Genomic DNA, 24,119 nt, shown 5'->3' with positions numbered 1-24,119 from the left:
TAATTTTCTTAAAGTTTTGGACCTCTATATAGCGGCTATTCTACTTATAGAGATCAGCCATTTTCATATATACTTAACTAATAACTACAATGCCGTAATATGACTTTCGTATTCAAATATGCTTTGGCGAGTTAATCTAAACCTAGTTGACTCTACTAATATGGCGATCTTCATCTTGCAACTGTAAGAAATTACTAAATAAGCTAAACTCGTTGGTAAGTAAATATTTAAAAAAATCAATTTAATACTCAGTAAATAATGCTGAGAGTGCAGGCTCTGTGATACAATGGACAGAATAAAATAACAATATACCAAAATATTAAATTTTTATTAAGTTTTAATTTCATTTTAATTCTTCTAGATTTGTACGTTTTACATTTAAAGCATTGTTAAAATTAGATCTGTATAAAACAATACAACGGTAAATAGAGCTTTATAGAATGATGTTGTATAAGCTGCATAATACAATATATTTATTTTGATTGCAAATAAGAAAAATATAGAAATGTAAATAAGTAGGGAAGTATCCCACATAAATTAAGTATAAAATAAAATATTTAAGAAAGTAAAAATTTCATAAGCACAATTATTAGAAACCTACTTAAATCTAATTTATTACACATAAGGACGGACATATAATATTTTAAAACAATTTTTATACTTAAAAAATAAGTTGTCACAATTAATATTAATATATTAAATCAATTTTAATAAACTTATTAGCCTAGTTACTAGTACGATCATTTGCAAATTAAGAAACGTTCATTACGAATATACATACCTAGTAAAAACAAAATAAAACTGCAATTTTATATGGTAACAATAATTTCAACGTATCTAAAGTCCTCTCTAAAGCTGCATATTTTATTTTAATCTAATATTATCGTCTTTAGATCGTTCAACAAGAAAATTATCGAAAAAAAACCTATTTCAAATAATGAGATCGTATTCTCTCTATTCTCTACCAGGCCAAATCGACGCGTCTGTTACGCTTTATCTATAATGGCCGCTATCCAACGCTAACTTATTTTGATTGTCGGAAAAAAATTAGATCCCAGCCACAGACGCGTTAGTGTTGCCACACTCATAACGTTTTTTTAACGTCCTGCTCCTGTTTATTTAAAATCATGGCTAAGTAAGTTTATAATATCGAAAATCAAAGAAAACTAAAGACTGAGTTTAAAGCTGAGAGTTTAAGAATAATAAATTAGAACGTTCGACTGTGGAAGTATAAAAAGAAGACAAAGTTTGCAGTAATAGATTAATAATTTAGGACGTTCGGCCGTGTAAGTTTATGTTATAGAAAATATAATGTTTAGTTAATATTCGGTACATAATAAATGCAAGAGTATAGTATTTGTAAGACGTTTTCAGTCTTTTCACAGCATAGGGTGCATTTAAATTTGCAGCAATATGAAGATCTAAATCGTCCTGTGAATATGCACAGCGATCGTCTCGCCCCGTCCGCTTTTTAACCGACTTGAAAAAAGGAGGTTCTGAGTCTATATGTTCTTTTTTAATTGACCAACTGCTTTGTTTGATTTATCGCGGCTAATTTGAATGCACCTTTACACGTATATTATTATTAGTTTTAATATTTCATTACTTACAACCTAGTTTAACACAGTAGAGTACTATCTACATCTTAAAAAATTGTTTTCTTAGTAGAAATTGATCTGAAATGTATAACACTGCTTTCAAAATCAACCAATCTGTAGGGCATGCAAAAGCGCCACTTCTATGATCTAGAAGTATTTAATGTGAGTCTGGTAAAGTCGACGACAAAAGTGATTACAAGTTTAATGTAATATATGTATATATACCTACATTTAAGTCTATAACTTAAAATATACATTTACCGTATTTAGAAAAATGGTACAGTAAATTTAAAAAATATTTATATACAACTTTATAAGGCCACTGGTAGACGGTCATTCCTATTTCGGAGTTCAGTACCTACTAATATATTTTTACACAGCAGCGAACAAAAAAGTTACCTTCACTTTTCAAAATGGCGTAATATCTTACATGTTAAACAATATTCGACCCTGTAGCTAGAACATAACGATTAAAATACATTTTTGGTTAATTTATTAATCACTACATAGCAGTTTCCAAAGGTTGACTGTGAGATCGGCTGTCTTCGGAAATTGGAGGATTGATTTGTGAATCCTCAAAGTCGAAATTCGTTTCTAACAATGCTTCTGATCGGGATCGAGAGTGGAAGTCAGAGGGGTATGAGAGGTCTGGGGAAGAGTGCGGGGAGGGGTCATAAGGATAGTCAGGCGTTTGAAGTGGCGTTGGTAGTCGATCGTCGTAATACTGAGGTTCGTCTGTAAAGAATAAAATATATAAAATATTATTTTTCCAAGAATACCAGTACCCCTAACAAAACAAGGACCAAAAATACTGATTTCGTCATAGGAAATACTGAACGTTCCTCTCATTTACTCCGTCGAATGTCCCTTCAGCTCTCCAAGGACAATCTAAGGACATTATAAGAATGACATTGCTCTTTTTTCTACCCAAATAGAAAAAAAGATTAAACTTTGAATATTATTAATCCTAAAATAATAAGGAAATAACAAATCATTCATCGTTATTAACAGCTGATGGACGTCCACAGCTGGACATAGGCCTCTTGCATGGACTTCCAAACATCTGCAAACATCCAGCGGCTCCCTGCAACCCACTTAATGTCCTCAGTCCACCTAGTAGGGAGTGGACCAACACCGCGTTTCCCGGTGCGAGGTCGCCATTCCAGTTAGCGACCAAGAAAGATCAAGACCAAGAAAATTACGTACCCGTAATATTCCTCTGACCGAAAGTGGTCGTTGGGATAGCCCCAGGTTGAGGTTGCTCCGGCATCTTCTGCCTCAACTCCATCAAAAATGACAACTTCGGCTGTCCACCATGATTCGGCGCTCCATAGGGCCCAAATATCTTCCCCTCCCTTTCCAATTCCTGCTTGTAGAACATCGGATCATCAGATTTGTCGATACCTCTCAAGGGCAGAGTGTCTGAAGTGAAATATTGCGAGTCGCTTGTCGGTGACAACGTATCATCATCTTGAGGTGATGATAAGCCACCAGGATGATGTATGATTGGTAATTCCTCAGTCGCTATAGTATTCATAGATGGTGCAGCGCTTGCGCCAGAATTTTCTCTGTAACCTTCATTTTTAAAGGCCAAATCGTACTTTATGTTTTGGGGAACACTATATTCTGGCGATGCTGGTTTTTTGTTGAATGTGCTGTGCTTCAATTGGATCACATTATTCGGGTTGTGAGCCTCGTAAATGTCAAAGCTCTGGTTGTCTTCTATGGACGAATTGAACTGGCTCTTTTCCATTGATTCCATAGACGCAGTGGATGCGAGCATCTTCCTGTAGTCTGAGCCTTTTGTTAAAGTGTCGGTTGAGCGAGTACTCTGCAAATGTATAAAATAATAGTAAGTATTTTAAAACTCAATAAAAGTTTATCATTCCTTACCTTATTCATTTTCGCTGCCTTTCGACATTTTAATTTACGAAGTAATAGTAGATACCTATTTAATTATAACCATTTTGCAAAGGTGTACTGGTTGATTTTTTTTTTGTACAATTAAATGTTGAAACAACAGAAATTCTTCTCAGAAAGTGCATAAGGGCCCTTACCATTTGTGTAATTTTTCTCCTGTAAGGAGTATCAGGAAACCCTCCATTGATGCTGCCAATCGAACGGACAGAGTGAAGCGATTGTCTAATGGAGTTTCTTCGTTCCAATCTTTGAATATGTCTGTTAACAAAAGATCCACATTAGATGCAACTGAATTAAAGCAATTGGGAAAAAGTTTCTGCCAGAAGAGGCGTTGGTCACAGACAGAGGTCGTGGTTGAGGATTTGAGGAACATCAGAGAGGGGACCGCGAGTATCGCACAATTATTTTGCCTCGCGAAGAATAAAGAAAAGCTTACGAAGCCGACTGATAACCCTCGCTAATCGGAGAGGCACTCGAAGAAGTAAAATAAAAGCATGGAAATAAATCACTGTCAGTGTTGTAAATGAACTGAGATGTTTACCTGTGCTTAGATTTGGAGTACCAGCAGATAAGTGCAGCTCCGACTAAAACAACAGCAGCAACGAGCACTCCAACGAATGCAACAGCTAATGTGTCTCCACGCCATGACATTGGTTCAAGGGTTATTTTTGGATCTAGAAGAAAAGTACACTTTAATATAAATTTTAACCAAGTTATAAGGAGGTAACATGAGTGGAGGGAGTAACGTGAATTATAATGACATAAGTAAACGAGCCGTGATAGCCCAGTGGATATGACCTCTGCCTCTGATTCCGGAGGCTGTGGGTTCGAATCCGGTCCGGGGCATGCACCTCCAACTTTTCAGTTGTGTGCATTTTAAGAAATTAAATATCACGTGTCTCAATCGGTGAAGGAATACATCGTGAGGAAACCTGCATACCAGAGAATTATCTTAATTCTCTGCGTGTGTGAAGTCTGCCAATCCGCATTGGGCCAGCGTGGTGGACTATTGGCCTAACCCCTCTCATTCTGAGAGGAGACTCGAGCTCAGCAGTGAGCCGAATATGGGTTGATGACGAAGTAAACGAGTAAACTTTGTTAGAATACGCATAGCTTGTTTTTAATACGTTAATGCTCTTAAAAATGAAGTTGAGTTGAAGCTATTGAAGTAAAGTTTATTTCATCACCATTAGTTACAACAGTTCAAAAGTGTAAATATTTCCAGGGACAGTTAGACAAGGCGGCAAGGCATTCAATAATAATTATCCGAACATATACTCACCGATTTCGCATATAAAAGTGTTTTTCTGATTACAATCAGTAATCTCAACATTTGAGAAGGCGAAAGACGTGCACTGAGTAACATAGTCGATGTGGTTGACCCACACCCTGTCGCCATATTGGAACCACTGGTTCTGGCGTTTTATAAATTCGTAGAGAACATCGTAGTTACCGGTCACGTATGGCATGGAGGAGTTGTCAGACTGAAACAGTAAAAGGTTATGGTTTTATAATTTGCAATATGTGTGAAATCATTAGAATGCAGTGTCACAACAAATACCTGGAGTGATATTAGTCTCCCAAGTTTTGCACTCGTAGATCTGCAATTCGTATGGTGTAGCGAAATTTACCCATACCATACCCATTGAAAGACATGCCCCTAGTTTTAAATATAGAAATGTAATGCTCACCAAACAGAAGAGCCTTGCCTCCTCATATGTCATGGGAGCACCCACGTACATATAGCAGGTTCCAGCTATGGGATCCCATCCTGGTGGACACTTGCCTCCTCCCAACACTGTTAAATTATTCATGTAGTACGGTCTGTAAACGTAAGAGCGTTTGAACATTATGTACAAATAAATTCCACATGAGGTCCTAGATGAGAGTTCTGAAAGAACGCGTAACATAAGCATGGTATATTCGTAAAGAGACCTGCGAAACAATGATCTGTTATAACAATAACACAATAGTTATACCGCTTTATATCAGGTGGACCATCAGTTTGTCTTGTCCAGAAGTTGTATTAAAAGACTGTATTAAAGAAGAAGATTGTATTAAAGAAAGTTGTATTAGAAGAACAAAAAAAGAGTGAAATCAAGCCATCAAGTTTATGACAAATTCGTTAGTGCACTAACATCTTAGACACCATCGTCAATAAGATTACTGAAGATTGCAGTCAAACCGCAACTTTTTAATGATAAAAGACTTATTTACCTATAATCCACTTCAAGCAGCAAAGGATTGTCGGACTGATCCCTGATACGACCTGCTACAGCAAGACTTTCGTTGTAACTCCAGTAGTTGTGTTTCGCGTCTATACGCGTACGCCAGATGTCGAGAGCGCTAAAACATTATTATTTTTGTGTAAATTATAGGTAAAATTTCCAAACAGATTGTTTAAATGATCAACAGAGATATCATTAAATTTTTATGTAACTGTATTTCCATTAATACGTATTCAGATGTTTATGGAATAGCAATATAAACCATTTAAAATTTCCCTATTTAGGTATGGAAGGAAAAAGGGAAAGGATGACTAGATAAAACATGTAGATTGTAGAGGGATAGTTGTTAATGAGTTGACTAAAAAAAAGTAGAAGAAAGATACAAGTCGTGTCGAGACAACTTACCACTTAGTCTAGAATGATGATTAAAAACTTAGTATTCGAAAGGGTAATTTATAGACACCGATAACCATTTCATGCATGCACCATAGTACTATTTGATATAATTTAAAGCGACCAACTTAATCTAATAATCAATGGAGATACAATAACACAGACTTACCTCATATAATTTGGGTTAAAATCGATAAAGCTATGATCCGGCCAGCCATGCAAAAAAAACATGCAAGTTATTAATTTAATTTTTGAAAACAAATTTTTAATTGAATATAGCTACACATTGCTGTTAAATAAATGTCTTTGAAATCCAATGGGAAATATTAAAACAGTCTCTTCTTTATATCAAATCAATGATTTAATTATTCAGTTATTATGCAAAGCGTCTTCAATGCCTGACTATTATTTGTTAAAGAAATTAAGAATATTGACGTAAATTTAAATAATCCACAACTTAAAAATATTGTTAGTGGCGCATAAATTTCTCTAGGAAGCTTACATGGATCTGTTGACCGTAATCATCTCGTAATCGTTATCGGGGTTGAAAAAGATGTTGTCAACGTAGTGTTGACCAGCAGTGCCGGCAACCACAGTGGCACGGCCATCGCGGTCTAGGGCGTAGTTTCTGAAAAAAATAATACTATTTAATTGGGAAACAAAGATATAGAGAACGCTAAAGATTTTACTAGCCGCTTAGATCCTGACGATTAAGTTAACATTCGATGAAGCAGAAGGTATACCAGTTAATGGATGCCTAAATAGACAGGTAGAAAGTAGAAATGATGACAGTTAAAATATTATTAGCAATTATCTCACCTGTAAAAACCATTATGAGATGTGGTTTGGTAAATCGGCAAGCGAACTTTATGAAATCCAGACACTTCCAATATTCTGAGTCCGGTATTTTGATGTACATAGTTGTGCGTGAAATTGGATACGACTTGGCGGAGAACTATAATGTCAGTATAATTTGCTCTGTTGCGAGTAAAATAATTACGGTAGATTGTCACTTCTTGGTAAGGTGATGATTGTCGTCCTGGAAGTAACAAAACGATTATTTTCTGTGTAGACAAAATAACTTTTAAAATCTCTTTTCTATTGAATAACTGAAAATTTACTGAAAACTTCATTTATGTTTTTGTAAATCCATTATAAGGGGGATAAGTGTTTACCTTCAACTTTTAGACATGGAAGATCGTGGTTAGACAAAAACAAGTTGTTATGAATCCATCCACGTAGAGAAGTTGCTGAACTTCGCGAATCAGCTCTAACTAATAATCCACCAACGTTGTTACGTACTAAATTGTTCTGAAACAAAGAATTTAGGGAGTAAATCTTTTTTCTTTAATTACGATAATGTCACTGAAACTAATTTTAACTGAATTTCTTACTCTGAAAACTAAAGTTTGTGTATTCTGCACATCAACTTTCACAGCTGCTTGGCATGTCGTAAAGTTACCATAAAGTTTAAGACAATTATTAGTAATCTCATTTCTAGAGATAGCTACTAATGGATTAACTTCTCCAACGGATTGATATGTTATAGCCCCATCACGGTTATCAATGAATTCAGTGTTCGATATATTGTGTTGAACATCGCGATCTGAAATAATTATGATTGATAAATGAGCTTTCTTAACGTATAACAACTTGATTAAAAGAGGAGATGGGGATGACACTTACTAAATCCAATAGCTGAAATTGGTAGCGTTACAATTTCAGCTATAAATCCGTGTACAGCTGAAGCACCACTGGCAAACAGTTTGACACTTAAGCTGGCGCTTTGGGTTCTGAATAACTTCTTTTCTTCTGGTGATCCATTTTCCAAATATCCAATTTGAGGCGCTGTTATGTTGTAAATGTCTCCATCGTACAGAGTTATTGAATCTCGTTTTCCATAGCTGAGAGTATGATTGAATAAATTAAACTGTAACAGCCTAAATCCAAAAGGTTTTACTCTGAACATACTTTTGAAGATTTTTACACAGTTTACTGGATTGTTGTCGTATTTGTAATAAATTAGAACTCTCTCTTCTACAAATATAACTTTTGAGCTATCACATATATCAATCATTGAAAACAAGTGATATGGAAGATTCAAGTCCCTTAATGGTATAAAACTTGACTCTTCAGATTCTCTACCTTCACCATTTAAAGATATAGCACTGATTCCTTCTCCTAGTATATCACTTATAGAATTAAACGATACACTTATTGTATCGGTAGGTGAAATCAAATTTATACCATGGTGTGCGCATTTGCTTATGTTAACATTTTCAATGCTTGGATTTTTTATTATACTTTGAATAGCAGGTGATTTTTCATTATGCAAAATACCTGCTCCAACTATTTGCACGTGCTTCAATTGACTTTCAACTTTTTTTAAAGTGTCATGTGTATGATGATCATGAATTCTATGCTCGAAGAGAGAATATTCGAACTCTGGATTAGTAAATCGTACTCCACCCCAATAATCAAGATTTTCATCTAGATTTCTTGAACCACAGTGGATGAAAACAAAATCTGAATCCCATTTACATTCATGTCGATGGCCGTATAGTTGACCATTAAGTCGAATAGGACAATCTTCATAACGATCCTCTGTGCCAATACATTGTAAGGGCTCGGGCCAAGACCATATGCGAGAGAGAGAATTACTATGATATTCTACTCGTCTATCGAATGCGAAAAATACGTTAATTGGATCAAAGCCTAACTCTCGGCAGACTACCTGTGCATTTCTTTCAGTAAATCGACTGTCGCACATTGGTACCCACTGTAATGTTGTCCTGTTATAATATTCCAAGAAGCCTTCATTTTTTCTCTCCATATTTTCATTGCTAACAGAACAATTTCTTCCAGTACATAATCTAATTGAATCTTGGACAATTAATGTTTCTAGCTGTCGTCTATGTTTATGGTGTTCTGACGAATACTGACTCGTGTCCCTTTTATCGATTCTACTGGCTTCTGCATTAGACATTACTGACTTTGATTTCATAAAAATTGGTAGTTGACTATGGCCAATAGCGCGAAGAGTACCCATCACAAGTAAACCAACATTTGGGGCGAATTCCATTACTACTCCAGGATTAATTGTAAGTGTAACATCAGGCATTACAGTAATATCAGCTTTAATGATGTAAGGTGTAATACGCGCGTCTAATGTTAAATCTGATGTCAACCGTCCGCCGAGTTCATCAAGATTTATTACATTTTCAGGGCTAAACGTTGCGGACACGCTAGAATCAAAATTATCTTCTAGTAAATATGGTAAATATGTTGCAACAGCGTGGTTATTCCAATCGTCAAAATCGAATATTTGATTCCTTATTTCCCTTTCGTCAGCACTGCCCCACCAATTCTCCACGACATCAAGCAGATTATCAATTTTAGCTGTTTTAATTCCAGCTACTAAGGTGTATTCTAAAGCATTACTTCCAAAGAGGTTTCTGGTTACTTTAACTTTCTGAATACCTTTAAACCCTATGACATACGTAGGCTCAACACTCCTTATTAAAGCACCACGATTTGCTAATGTGATATGTTTATTATTTTGTACTTGATTGTACACACATACCGCGTAAACGAAACCCATTATTTCACTTTGGCTATCCATAAAAAACTGCACCATGTATTGACCATTGTTTCTTTCAATCAAATTTCCATCTATTTTCATTTTCTTTTCCATTCCTCGAATAGAAATAAGTCCAGTCTTGCAATTATTATCAGTGAAAATATTTTTGGTTATGTTAACTAAAGCAAAATGTCCATCTATAACAAACCCAAACTTATTATTACTACGCCATGTGTTATTACGCATGTAAACTGAATGGGTAAAATTCTCATTATATTGCCATACATATGGTAAACTTATATCAAAGCCTCCATACTTGTTCCTTTCAAAAGTGTTATCTTGCATTACATAATGGTATAAGTTATTAGAGCTTCTTAGGTCCCTGGCAAAATGGTGTATACCTTTTCCATTATCTGTGATCAAACTGCTATTAATCATTAAAGTTATTTCTGTTATATTGCTTTCATGAATATCCCAATATGGTGTATTGATATAAATTGCTTCTTCTATATTATGTGCAATTTCGCAACTGATTATTTTCATAGTTTCATTGGCTTTTCGTAAGAAATGATCACCAATTTCATTTAAAAATCGGTTATAATATAAAGCTTTAATTCCTTTGGTATTACCTTTTATTTTTGTATTAACGACTTGAAGAGTTGGTATGGGACCACTAACGATTCTGTTCCGAATATTTTGCACAGGTGCTTCTATTGCAGTTATTACTAGCACTACATTTCCTAAAGCTCTTAGACCACTTTCATACTTTAACACGACTCCAAAAGTGATACTAGCAGTCGGAAATGTAGATAAATCACGATTTAGGCACCATACAGTGCTCGCTTCATTTATGTTTTGAGAATCGTATATGCATATACTTTCAGTAGAGAAATTGTGTATTGGATTTAAAAGTTGAAGTCCAAGAACAAACCCAGGATTGCATTTAATATTATAAGTCTTTGCAATATTTTCCCCACTGTGCTTAGTAAATACTAGATGCCTTGTTTCTCCATTTACTAATGAAATGTCTGTCTCATATTCAGGTATCATAATTGGTCGATAATTTGTTTCATCCACGTTAAAGCCAGGGTCAAAATTGAACCAACCTGCTAGTTCCCGTTGCTGGGGCCCTGTTATATGTGGATTGTGGGATATACCTGCTACGTTGTTATTTTCTATTATAGAGCTATATACTTTTAAACCCAGTTGTTTGAAACTTATGCCGCTGCCTTTGTTGTTACTGAACTCAGAATTACGTACTGTATTAATAGCATCAACACCATATAAATCAGAATATAGAATTCCAAGTCCATCATGGTAATTATTGGCCACTTTAACACTTTCTAGACTGTGGCGCGCAAAATCTATTTGAAGGGCAGGTTTAAAGGAATTTGATGAATAATCCAAGAGACCTGCCTTTTCAATACTTACGTATTGTAAATCTGCTCTTTCAGAAATCACACTAAATCTCACTCCTGCCCAACTAGTCTCGTAGCATCTTACACCAACATCATTATCATGAGTACAAGAATTTTCAAAGCTATCAGTTGTTTCAGCTCTGCATTTGGATATGTCGTTATCAAATTCTGTACAATCCACATTTGACAAAATAATATCTTCTGTCATACCAGCACTTGGTATTTCATTAGGTTCTAAAAACCAATCATTTGGATTTAATGCTAATCCAACTTGATTGCATATTAAGGCAGCATTTATTATATTCCACCCATAATTACAAACTGTTCCCCATTTACCATCAATACGAACTTGCAGCCTTCCTTCATGCGGTGTTCTGCCACCCAAAAGTCGTATTGGCACAATCGGTTCCTGATAGCCTGGTGTGGTGGGTTCTATTTCCGGATCAATTTCATAAATGCTGTCGTTTGTCATTGTGAATTCTTCCTTTAACGTGAAGGCAATATCATTAGGTCTTTTCCCTCTTGCTTCTATTTTACCAGCAACCATAATTCCTATAGAAGGCGGAAACTTTAATGTGACCCCAGGTTGTAAAATTAGCCTTCCACCTGGACGGATATTTATATCCTTGTCTACGTCGTATTCTCCTTGTCTGATTATTTCTATTCCTTCCACTTCTCCTCCCACAACGGCAGAACCTGGCATGTTAAACTGAGGCACATAAAGTGAATTGTAATTTATTTGTGTTGCACCAGGATTACTATTATGAAGTAGATACGGCATAAAAATTATTTTAGCTAAATTATATCTGTCTTTTCTATGAAATAATCTATTATAAACTTTTTCTTCTTCAGCATAACCCAGCCAGTTGTAAGTACAGTTGAGAATTTTGCTTTGATCTTCTACATGAGAGCCTATTTCGTATTGTGCTTCTGGGTTATTTATTATATTTCTATAAACATCTATATTACTTGAAGCTAATACTATAGTCGCTGCAACCCTGCTTCTGGGTATAAGTCTAGATGACAAGCCTTCTATAGGTTCAAAAGCTTCCCTAATTTTGTTTTCACGTAGAAAATTTCTAGAAAACAATATGTATTGAATATCACTGTAAGGTGACAAGCCAAGATTCACTACAAAAGGTCCTTTGTTACCATAAAAATAATTATGCTGTATATGAAATCTTGCTGGTAGTATTTCAAATTCTTCAAGATATATTCCATTTAATCTATTTAAAATAGCAATAGCACCGTATTCCCCTTGTTCAAAATAATTGTGCTCTATTCTACCAATTACGTTAAGGGCAGGTTGAATTCTTATCGGCACTCGTTGATTTTGATAGAATCTGTTATGCCCTATCTGTAAATTGAGTAGTTTTATAGGATCATTATATTTCCAGCAAGTAGAGATATCTATGGTGCTTTCTATACTTGCATTGAACCAATTCCCAGTAACATTTACCCAACTCTCTCTACAATAGTTTCCGTGCAAAATACCTACTTCAAGGTTCTTAAATATTTCAGAATATTCAACTACTGTTGTTTGATTTAATGGCACGTATTCCGTTTCTTGTGTGTTGTTTATCCAAACAGCAATACCATATCCTTGATTTGAGCTGATTATACTTCGTGAGATATTTCTATTACCACCTGTTACAGTAATATTTACTCCGTCGGCCTGATTAAATGATATTCTACTTTCAGTGACGTTAACATCTCCCGCACCACTAACTACTTGGAGGCCGGCGACATGGTTATTGTTTGATATTGATGTACGATGAATATGTATTTGGGATCGAAGATTTTCAATAACAACACCTCTGCCATTGTTGTCTGATATTATTGTATCTGTCACGTTTAAATCATAGGTTTTACTGATTCCGGACGTTAATCTTAGAAAGCCAACAATATCAGTTCTAGTGTTAGCATGGAATCTTACGTGCATACGGCTTCTCGTCGATGTAACACTCTGGGGTCGTGTATTATTCCTTATACTAAAAGTTAGCAGTAGCTTGTCATTCGTTGTTAATCCATCGTAAACAAAAATTTGCCCAGTATCATTTTTATTGGTTACAATCTTTAAGAAACTTAGAGTAAGAACATGATCAGAACGGGTGTAAAATTTTTGGTTGCAATCTCTCTCTGCATTTGAATATCTAGATTGCTCGATAGACATTTGTATTGGAAAAGTTTGGCTGGGTGTAGATGCGAGCGTACATAAGTCGAATATTTCGCTACGATCAAACTTCTCATCTAAATTCATCTCGTGTACTACGTATTTGATCCCATCACCACCGTTGTCGTGTATAAGGCAATTTTCAATCTTGGTCATGCCGTAAGTGGAATTAACATATACACCGTAGCCTCTATTGTTTTGTATTGTGCAGTTGTTGATCATAATAGGAGCGTTAGGTGCGGTAACGTTTATGGCATTGAATGCGGAGTTTGATATCTCAATGTCCTCCATCAGAGGTGGTACGCCTATTACGTCTAGAGCACTTGTTGCGTTATTATCTCTCCCCATTCCCGCATTCCTTATAGCCACGTGCACTAATCTAGACATAGAAGTCGGCACGTAAAGTGTGTTTGAGGCAGTAAGAATTCTTTCAAATACTGCATTTTCAAAGCGTATGCCTCTCCAGTGTATTCCTGAATGTCCCAACTCGTTGTCGTCGTGATGTGGCAAGCACTGGATCCCGAGATCAGGGTGAAAGTCACAAACGCCAGATCCTAGTTGTCTTGAATTCCAGTCGCATTGAAAGAGGTCGTACTCTGTGCCTTTACAGTTGGGTTCCTCGAATAAGAGCCGAGCACGTCGACCTGGCTGCCGGTCCATCCAATTGTAAAACGTTCCGCCCATGAAGCCTAATTGCCTGCACGCCGTTTCCATGTCGTTGATGGTCCAACTGGAAAAGAAAACGCGAACTGTCATTACTTTGTTTTCTAATAGTTTCTATTGAAAAACTTAGGGTAAAAGTATTATATGTTTAGTATGAGTTATGACGCATGAAGTCTTTAACTAAGCGAAGTTGATTCGATAAGGTGACTCGCATCGAGGATAGCGATTCAAATCCGGCATTTGGCCTTTAACCTTTTCTGAGAATACGTTGTACGTTATTATTTAGAATTGGAGCAATTCTTGATAAGTATCTGTGGGGGTTTTTGTGCAAAAATAACAGTGTTATTGTTATACTAACTTTCTTGAATTTGTGCAGACAGATCTCCATTGTCCTCTGTGCAAGAGTTGAACTCTTCCTGCCAGTATAGATGGTCCATCGACGAGTCGAATGTCAGGGAATGGTCTCGGTTGCTTCTGTGGCTCTTCTGTGCTTGTAAATGTTATGTTTCTGCCAGGCTCACCCTGCAAAATACAAAAAATAATTTACATATTTGCTACAGAATTTCCAAAATTTACTAAAAACTCAGTAATTTAAAGGTCTAGGTATATCCAATTTCTTGTATTCGTCGGATCTAACATAATTGCTACAGACCTGCAGTTTCATCTGCACAGTTTTATCTAAATAGTAGGCATTTACAGAAAAATCGTCCTTAATAGAGTCAGTCAGTATTAACTGTACATTTTTTCTAATGATTTTGATTGAAATTTTAATTAGATACAGTTAAAACTGAAGGTCTGTAGTGCGAGTGGAAATAATGATTTGACTTTTTAAATGACTCCAAAAAGGAAGAGGTTTTATGTTCGTCTGTGGTTTTGTATGTTTTTTAGGCAATTTATAAGTGCAAGTACAGTTAAATCTATCCAATGGACTAAGTATATTTACAAGCAGTTCAAAATCCCACTCCGTTACCATTTTTAACAATGCAAAAGTTAACAAAATAAGTTATTTTATAAAATTATCCAAGCTGAACGGAACTTCCCGTCGTCCATTGTCTACTGCACGGATATATATTTCGCACCATAAAATTTAAGCACCTTTTATCTTTGTTTCGAAGTTCGAACTCACTTTGTCTTGCTTTCGAAACATCGTCGAAACTGGCCGACAGTCCGAATCAGCTGGCCCATTCACTATCTTTGGTATATTAGCCAACTAATAATTTATATTAGATACCTAATATACCAAAGAAATAATCGTATTTTTTCGTATTCCGTAAAGCCGCATTGTTAACGAAAATCAATCAAAGTAAGTAAGTAATTTTGATCAGTTTCAGAAATTATTAATAGTGCATAATAAATCACGTAACTTATGAATAGTTAGTTAGTAAAGGAGACGGAACATATTTCATACATTGCTGGGGCCCAGATTTATCGAATGAACCGTTACAATATTCAATCTATTATCATTTATTAAATAATAATATCCGTTGTAGACTGGTTTAATTTCAGTTTTATTAACAATTGCATAATCAAGTAATGGACAAGTAAGTACAAACATATCAACAAAAACATACATTTCAAAAAATTTTAGTACGTAATTGTGAATTCTAATTATTTTTGGTCTACATATTATTACTTTTGGATTGAAGTTCCATATCGCGCGTTGCGAAAAGGGGCTAGACGGGAAAATTAAGACCAAAAGTTGAACTGATACTTTTTACCCGACTGCTTAAGAAGGAAGATAATGTTTTTGCTATAGTTGTAAGCCGTGACCTGAAGACAACTGGTGCGAGATCCAGGGTAACGGTAATAGCTATAGCGCTAGCGATAGCGATTGCGATAAAGATTATGATATCGATTGCAATAGCGATCTTCTTTCAATCCGGGTGTCCCTTGACACCTCCCAATTTTATTTGTGCTGGGCCCAAAATGGCCGGTCTCATTTCGTGTATATCCACTAAAGTTACTCAAAGTTAGTGAATAGGCCGGCAGGTTCGACGTCCGTTTTGCACGTCCGTCTATTCACGATACGAATCGCCCCCGCCGTTTACATCATCTGACAACGCCAGCTTCGTTAATTGCACGGGTAAAAACATGGCATTTAAAATGCGTAAAAAGTATTTTGCAATTTATTGTCAGGAAGGAATAGTTGTGAAATTGTCAATTAACTGAGTATTATGATTGTTTACTACAGTGGCGTAACTATAGCTTGGCAACTTCGTTCGTAACACTCCCGAAGTTCCGCGCGGGCCGGGGGGCGCGTAGCGATGAATGACAACCCCACGACTTATGCCCCCTGTCACCCGCATATCATGGGAGTGTTATCAACGAACTTACCATACTAGGAAAATGCCACGGGCCCATGGGCCCAAGGATACCTCTCTGGTGCTGTGGTTCTCAATAGAGTGGTCGTAAGATTTCCAGCTCGGGTTATTTAAAAATTTTATGTTTTTTTAAATTGGTTCAGGTCTGGTCTGGGGTAGTTATTTAGCATTACGGTACGATGACGCCTATAAACTTTTAAAAAGGGTATAGTTCGAATAAACCTACCTCTTCCAAGTAAACCCGCTATCTTAGACTGTATCGTCACTTAACATGAGGTGATATCGCAGACAAGGGCTAACTTGCCATTGAATAAGATAAGAAGTAGGCGGTTTATTATTAAAAAAAATACATAACGATATTTCTGAGGTATCATCCAATAAATTTGTCACCAATAGATATACCTAATTACGCCACTGGTACTGCTTCAGCATCGCGCACATAACTTAAAAATACTTCAATGAATTAGGACATACAATGGAAAGAACGCCATAGATATAATCTATTAGAATTGGTAATTAATAGGTAACCGGCATCATATCGGAACCTTAATTTACAGAGTTGAATAAAATTACATCATATTGATTGGACGGTATCGCTTGATACTTTGCATTATACTCCTTATATCTATAGTCATAAAGGTTATTTGGACACATGGTCAAAAGACCAATAGTACGTGACGGTATGAATGGTAGACGTGAAAAGGCAGGAAGCCATATTCGTGAAGTGCAAGGGCGCTAGCGTGGGCTGCGCGCGCGCAAGTTTTAGGCATGTGACGTCATACAAGTAGTGGAGCCTACGGAGCCAGACATACCTCATTTTAGGAAGTTTGAAAGTTTGTCAGACTACTCCTACCATAGGTAAGTATAGTCTACCTTCTAGTGCTACCTTCTTAAGTTACCATAGTCCAAACTCCATAATCGGTTACTACTACGATCTACTAGTAAATACTAATTGTAGGAGCATCGACTACAGGGGCGTAGTTACCGTCGTATATACCGTATAACCGTATCAAAGATACGGGGTTCCCGGACCGGCAAAATTTGTAAAAAGTAATCAACAATATTAGGAACTTAATTTGGGTGCTTCCTGGGAACGAAAAACTGCAGAAATGACAAAAGTAAATAAAATACTTTATGGTAAAGTAAGTAAAAACTAAAGAGATTTTTTGGGAATTGCCGCTCGTCTATTTGGCCCCTAATTAAATTAATTTTCATACAAGGCCCCTATAAGGCAGGCTACACCACTGAAAGGCTAAGAAACTAAGCCTTCCTAAAAGTGTGGTAAGTCTGGCTGCGCAAGCTCTCGGTCCATAGGTACCTCTAAGCTATCGTGTCGTGACCTTCGATTCGGCAGTATTAGAGGTTATTAGTCGGAGCGAGGTTGAACACACCCGGCTTTTTAGTTTCAATGTGATTGAAGTTCACGTGTCGTAAAAAAATATTACGTAAATGTAGTAAGTAGTTGAATGAATATAAAAAACTAACAAATTCTTCACTCACAACTCACAACAGTCAACAAATTCAAGGTTATTTTCGTTATAATAAAATGGCGATACGTCTCCGCCGTTGGGATGGTAACTAGCCACGGCCGAATCCACATTAGAAGAGAATTAAGTCATATGAGTTTATAATTTTTTAAAGAAATGCTGAACATCTAACTCGGTTAACTACTCTGTTGTAAGAAACGCATAACGCGGTAGGTACAACTGGGTCAGAAAGATTGCAACAAAATCTATTATATCTAGATTCTATTATATCTATTTTCCATCTTGTTTTTTTTAAATATAAGAGGTATCATCCGATTTATAACAAGAATCTACAAAAACCTGATCAACGCTAAAATCCCAGACTCAATCAATGAATCATCAACGATTCTTTGATCTTATTCAACGAAAGCATTGTAAAAGTGAAAGTATAAAACTAATTTGCTTGCATTACCTACAAACTCTAAAATTGTTAGTATTATAACGATCAAGATTTCTATTGATAACTTTAAATTTACAATTAACGAGTTTCTAGAGGTATGGTGGTGCTCCCGCCAAAGCGAATAAATTATACATATTTTTAGATTATTATATAGGTATAGTCTCTTGTCTGTCAGAAATAAGCAAGTGGTAGAACTTTTCAGGATTGACACTGACAGACAGAACCCTACTACTTTTGTATTAGATAAATATTATATTGAGCAGGAAAAGTACTAGAACATTTAGTTTTGGGGCATACATAGCACTATAGGTTATGGGCTTATTGGATCATAATAAGTCCGTAATGCTATTATCAAAATGGAACAGTCGTCATAATTTACTATTCGGTACAACAAACTACAGTAATTGGCTTTAAGGAGTTGGCGTTAGCCGTTATTTGGCCACGGTTGGTTGGATACGCACAAAACAAGGATAAAAACCACAAATTCCATTCAATAAAAGTAAGGATCGATCCACAAAATGTGGCTGCATTCTAAATTAACTGAAGTGGTGTTTTATGGCTCCTGAATAGTTTCAGGGTAAAAGGTATACCAAGAGTATGGACTGGACTATTATCGTACCTAATCACTTCAGTCTTTTCGACTAATTGGAATAGAACGAAAATATTGGTCAAATTAGCGTCATCTCGTAATCCTACTCTACAGAAAAGCACATCTTGTTTTTCGCGTTCGACTTCGATCACAGTAATGTATAAATGTAGTCTATGATGAAATGACATGCTTGCCTAGAAGATGCAGATGTTTTAAAAATATTCAAAGTACAAGATCAGGAAGAGTTCAGGAAGGTATTCACTAGCAGTACGAAACCCTAGCCTAGGAAACAAAATCTTGTTTACTAAGTACAAGTATAAGATGATTGTACTGATTACATTTTTTGTCAAAGTCGGACTTTACCTTGCAACGGCCAGAGGACGTTGGAAGGACGTATTGGAAAGTGTGTGTGAGTCAGTGGGGTCGATGTATCGAGTACAGCCTGCCTTGATAACTAAAAGATTTAAAAATCAGACCTTCACGTATTTTTTTATTATTTTTTACACTTTCGAGTAATTAAACATTCTACAATGAAGACTTTACAAGCACCCCATCAAAATTGTCCACACTCTCATAATACGAGTACCTATATTTAGCTGCATTACACACTATTATTAGCACCTGCATGCCAGACTTGTAATGACTGGTCTTTAGTATATCCCTCCATACCGTGCATTAGTTACAGTATTTTGTTGTGGTAGAGACATCCGGTGAGCTACAATAAGTGATTCCTCAACGGCTTCGCCGCGTGGAATTTTAAATAAGCAATGACGTTGAAACATGCCAGAGTTGGATTAATATTTTATTGCTGTAAGAATATAAAAGCTACTTCATACCTCGAAGTTTGTGATTAATGACAGGAGAATTCCTGACAAGAGAATTCCAGTGGTAGTAACTAGTACCTACCTACTTTTATAAACAGGTTTGTCGTAAATCTATTTCAGGGGTGGTGTATGCAACATTGCAACGGTATCTTACTAAGAATGCGTTAGATTTTTCTGCTTGTGTTAAGTCGTAAACGACATAATTGCTTGGAAATTAAATATATTTTAAGACAGGCTACTTATATACTATTGTTAAATGGTGATAAACTAAAAAAGGATAAACCTGACTGCGTGTGTTGTGGGCTTTTCTCGGACCAAAGTTGGAACCCTCGTAACTTTAATTTTAAGTTTTCGAATAATTATTATCACCATTACCTTAAGTTTAATATTATTACCTGACGTTTTGAAAGAGCTTGTAAACTAAGCCTATTTGAAATAAATAATTTTGATTGTTTTTGAGTGTTATTGGCTACAGACTCCATAATTAGTCAACGAAGGGTTTTAGGAAAGTTCAGAGTCACACAGCGGGCGATGGAACGAGCAATGCTCGGAGTATCTCTGCGTGATTGAATCTCAAATAAGGAGATCTGCAGAAGCACTAACGTTACCGACATAGCTCAAAGAGTCGCGAAACTTAAGTGGTAATAGGCGAAGCACATAGTTCGAAGAGTCGATGGACGTTGGGGTCTCAGGATGCTGGAATGGCGTCCCCGCACTGGTAGACTGACGACATCAAGCGAGTCGCAGGGATTCGCTAGATGCAGGCGGCTCAGGATTGAGATGTTCGGAAGTCTACAAAAGGCCTATGTCCTGCAGTGGAAGTCCATCGATATGATGATAATGGAGGGTTTACAGGTGGAAGTGCACATTACGTTAAGTATTTAAGACTGCTACGAAAGTCAACGACCTAAAACAATAATTTCCATGGGTACATTTTGACAGACATCGTTGATCGCGAGTTTCATTATTTTGCGGATTCTTTATACGAGTATGACGTTAATTTATTTAACTTATTCAAAACCAAACAGCAAGCGTTTGGATTACCATCAAACGGTATTTTCGCTGCAAAAATTGTGACTTATTATATTAAACCGTTACCGTGCAAAAAGTCGTAACATGACACAAAACATTTTTCTATCTGCTATATTGTCTTTACAGTTTTTTCTTCAGAAACTGAAGATTTTATGTTAGGTATTTAATATTAAGTTCAGAGAAAGTCGACGTATTTTTACAATAGTAAAATATTTTTGCAATAGTAAAATGCCCTGTGCAATGTAATTGAGTTTGAAACAGATCTCCTTGACGTTCGGCTGGAGAAGGCGGTCGCTTCCGCCGATTTCACTCGCTAACTTTCTGACAAATACTTTGTTTCGACCCAGCACGACTCCGATTCGTGATTGTTAGATATCTACGAAGTTTGCAACATCTACCTACCCCATAGAATAATTAATTATATACGATGCTTAGTACCTACTCATTTATTCTGCTTGTATGATAGAATGTTATTTTTTTAGTTACAATCGATGATTATTTTATACTAAGTATAGATAATAGATATAGGTATGTATGTTACGTGCTTATAAAATCACAGCAAAAAGTGATCTGAATTTAGCGACTCCACTGAGCGCACATATGCACATTTTTGTGTTTACTTACATTATATATTTATGTAAGTATATATTGTATATGTAGGTATATAGATTTTACACTTCATATGTCATAACTCGACACCATTGTAGACAATATTTAGGTAAGTACTATGTGTTTAAATAACTTTCGTTATCGTTGTATAATAAACGTTTAATAATTAGCTAAATTAAATTAAGAAAATTATTCACATTTGTTCGCCTCAGTTTTGATGCGTTAGCTTCTCTAGAAAAAAAGGTCGTTGGTTAGAATACATACAATGGGCAATATGGTTAAGAATTAATATTCAGAGTTACCTATCTAAGTAAGTATATGCTGCTCGTGGTGAGAACATTTCATCCACTCATGCACTTTCAACTTTTCAGTAGGTACTTGATGTGCATTTTTAAGAAATTAAATTATCACGTGTCAAAAACATTGCGAGGAAACCTGCATACCTACCTAAGTATTGAGTGAAGTTGTAAAGTTGTGAAGTTTGCCAATCTGCAATGGGTCAGTTTGGTGGACTATTAGCCTAATCCCTCTCAATCTCAGAGGAGACTTGCAACATTGAGCCGAAAATTGGTTGTTAATGAACATGGTGATATTGACATAACAGTCGGTATGCTAAGCTCTTAGGGTATATAATATTGTGCGCATTATCGTAATGCCTCGACCCTAGTCTGAGTGCAATACTAATTACAGCTGAGGTGAACAACCTGTCGCATTTGGTGCGTGAAGGCGTGACTAGCGACTGTAATGGTATTACTATTAGTTCATAACTAGTGTCACCCCGGTGTCTTTGTTTGCACGATCTACTGGTCTATTCACTATGTTGGTCATTATAATCAATCTATTAAAATGAAATCGGTTAATAAACATCAAATCAATTGACAAAATGTCATTTACGTGCGATGTGATATCCCCCAATAAGCAGCGGATGACATTTTGAATTTTTTACATAGAATCTCAATCTCGTATATGTCGATGGATAGCATACGTCAAAGATAGAAATTAGTAGAGATGCGCCGAGTAACAATTTTGCCGAGTAACGAGTACCGAGTTTTACTCGGTTAAATTTTTTTTCAACCGAGTACTCGGTCGACTAACTTGGTTTAATCAAATTCCCATTTCGCGCGCGTAAACAATTATTAATTAAATTAAATTTTTTTTTTTATTGAGAAAGAATACAATAAGGAACTATGCTAACTTATCCTAATAACTATACAAATCATGCCCACGTGGAATGGTGGCAAGAATACTGGCTGCATTTCCGTGCTGGACAGCCAGGCTGATCCTTTGCGCAAAAAATGAGCCAGCCCTTCTGTCACCAGTCGAGGCAACAAGCCGCGGTGAAATAGTACGGAAAAATTTTTTGGCACTGCGACTCCATGACCCAAGGGTCTCCACGGCAAAAGGTACAAATATGTAACTCTCTGTCAGAGAGGCATACTTGAGCCACTTACCGGTTTCAGCTTTTTCTGAAATTAAATTCAAAATTATTTATTTCAAGTGGGCTTAGTTTTAAAACGTCAAGTTTCACTATTTGTAGTGACTCTACCACCCAGCTCGGAAGGCGCAGTCTCCTGTTAAGAAGAGCGGGCGAGAAACTCAACAGTTGCTCAACTCAACTTTTAAATCATTCATTTTAATTTTATTTAAATTTAATTGAGATTTTCAAAGATTTCCTAAATTACTAATAAATACTTTTTGATTAACACTGTATATCTACCTAAATAATGCTTTTCTTAAACAAAGTACACTCGGCATTCACCGACCGAGTTATTCGGCCGAGTACGACTATCAAAAAATCCGCCGAGTTCGCCGAGTACCGAGTATCAACCGAGTACTCGGCCCATCTCTAGAAATTAGCCTGCTGATAAACTCTGTTTATTATACTTAGTCCAATCCAGGATCAACCAACGGCGTTGGCCTAAAAGTACTCACCAATATTAAGGGCTCATACTTGGTGGTACACAACAACGTGCTAGGTATAGTCCCATAGGTATATCTGCCACGCTCGAGTAACTGCAAAAATACCCTCTTCGGCTCCCCTACTATTATAGGATCTCACGATCTTATGCCGCGTGGCACATAATATATAAATAATAGCTTTTACAATTATAATTCACAGCACAGGATAGTTGTCACGCTTTTCATGCCCGCAAGCAGAGCGAGACGATGGTATCTCCCGTGCTAAATAATTGCCTCACCATGGCACCATGCTTGGACGCCATTGTACTCTTTGTTACATTTCAAAACAGGTCAGATAAACAGGGCCAAGTTTTGGGATGTAATTCATAGTAGACTAGCTCACATTAATTTTCCACGGGATGTCTGTTTTGCGCGTGTGACTGAACTAAATCTGAGGCCTCATCATCATTATCAGCCGATGGATATCCACTACTGGACATAGGCCTCTTGCATAGACTTCCAAACAAGTCTCGATTTGCTAGCATCCAGCGGCTCCCTGCAACTCGCTTGATGTCCTCAGTCCATCTAGTGGGGGGTCGACCAACCTGAGGCCTGACTGTCTGCAATTTCACCGGCTTTTAGTACCAACCACAGAAATTTTAATACATTATTAGATTAAGTACTTATTAAGATTTCTGTGGTACCAATGAATGCATGTAAGTAAAATAATTTTTAAGAGTACCTATTAAGATTTCTGTGTACTTAAATTAGAACAAAACAATCAGTTCTAGCGCATTTATATACTTAAATAACCAATTTGGACACATTTATCTGTCGACTTACTTGCCCCATAACCTTAAATTGCGTAAAAGAATAATAATTATAAGCATTTATTTAAATGAAAAGCAGATAATTTGTCTCAACATCTAAGTAATGCTTACCGACC

General features: G+C 36.3%; 1 protein-coding gene across 2 annotated transcripts in view; it reads right to left on the bottom strand.

The window, feature by feature from the left end:
* Positions 1-309: 309 nt before the first annotated feature.
* Positions 310-24,119, bottom strand: part of LOC112048772 (protein bark beetle) — a 43,820-nt gene continuing 20,010 nt past the window's right edge. The window contains exons 2-15 of one of the 2 annotated variants that reach the window (XM_024086423.2): positions 14,332-14,495; positions 7,826-14,040; positions 7,534-7,745; positions 7,315-7,450; positions 6,959-7,178; positions 6,642-6,767; positions 6,309-6,338; positions 5,736-5,864; positions 5,210-5,342; positions 4,801-5,002; positions 4,060-4,192; positions 3,656-3,776; positions 2,805-3,429; positions 310-2,333 (exon numbers count right to left, since the gene is read on the bottom strand). In XM_024086423.2, coding sequence (XP_023942191.2) covers positions 2,101-2,333; positions 2,805-3,429; positions 3,656-3,776; positions 4,060-4,192; positions 4,801-5,002; positions 5,210-5,342; positions 5,736-5,864; positions 6,309-6,338; positions 6,642-6,767; positions 6,959-7,178; positions 7,315-7,450; positions 7,534-7,745; positions 7,826-14,040; positions 14,332-14,495 — 8,679 coding nt within the window. In that variant the 3' untranslated portion in view covers positions 310-2,100. The remainder of the gene's footprint in view (positions 2,334-2,804; positions 3,430-3,655; positions 3,777-4,059; positions 4,193-4,800; positions 5,003-5,209; positions 5,343-5,735; positions 5,865-6,308; positions 6,339-6,641; positions 6,768-6,958; positions 7,179-7,314; positions 7,451-7,533; positions 7,746-7,825; positions 14,041-14,331; positions 14,496-24,119) is intronic. The other variant, XM_024086432.2, reaches the window with a different exon arrangement.

This window comes from Bicyclus anynana, chromosome 9, assembly GCF_947172395.1.
Source record: "Bicyclus anynana chromosome 9, ilBicAnyn1.1, whole genome shotgun sequence".
In the NCBI taxonomy this organism is placed as follows: Eukaryota; Metazoa; Arthropoda; class Insecta; order Lepidoptera; family Nymphalidae; genus Bicyclus; species Bicyclus anynana.
The sequence above is the reverse complement of the archived record's forward strand: the minus strand, read 5'-3'. Positions and strand labels throughout refer to the sequence as shown.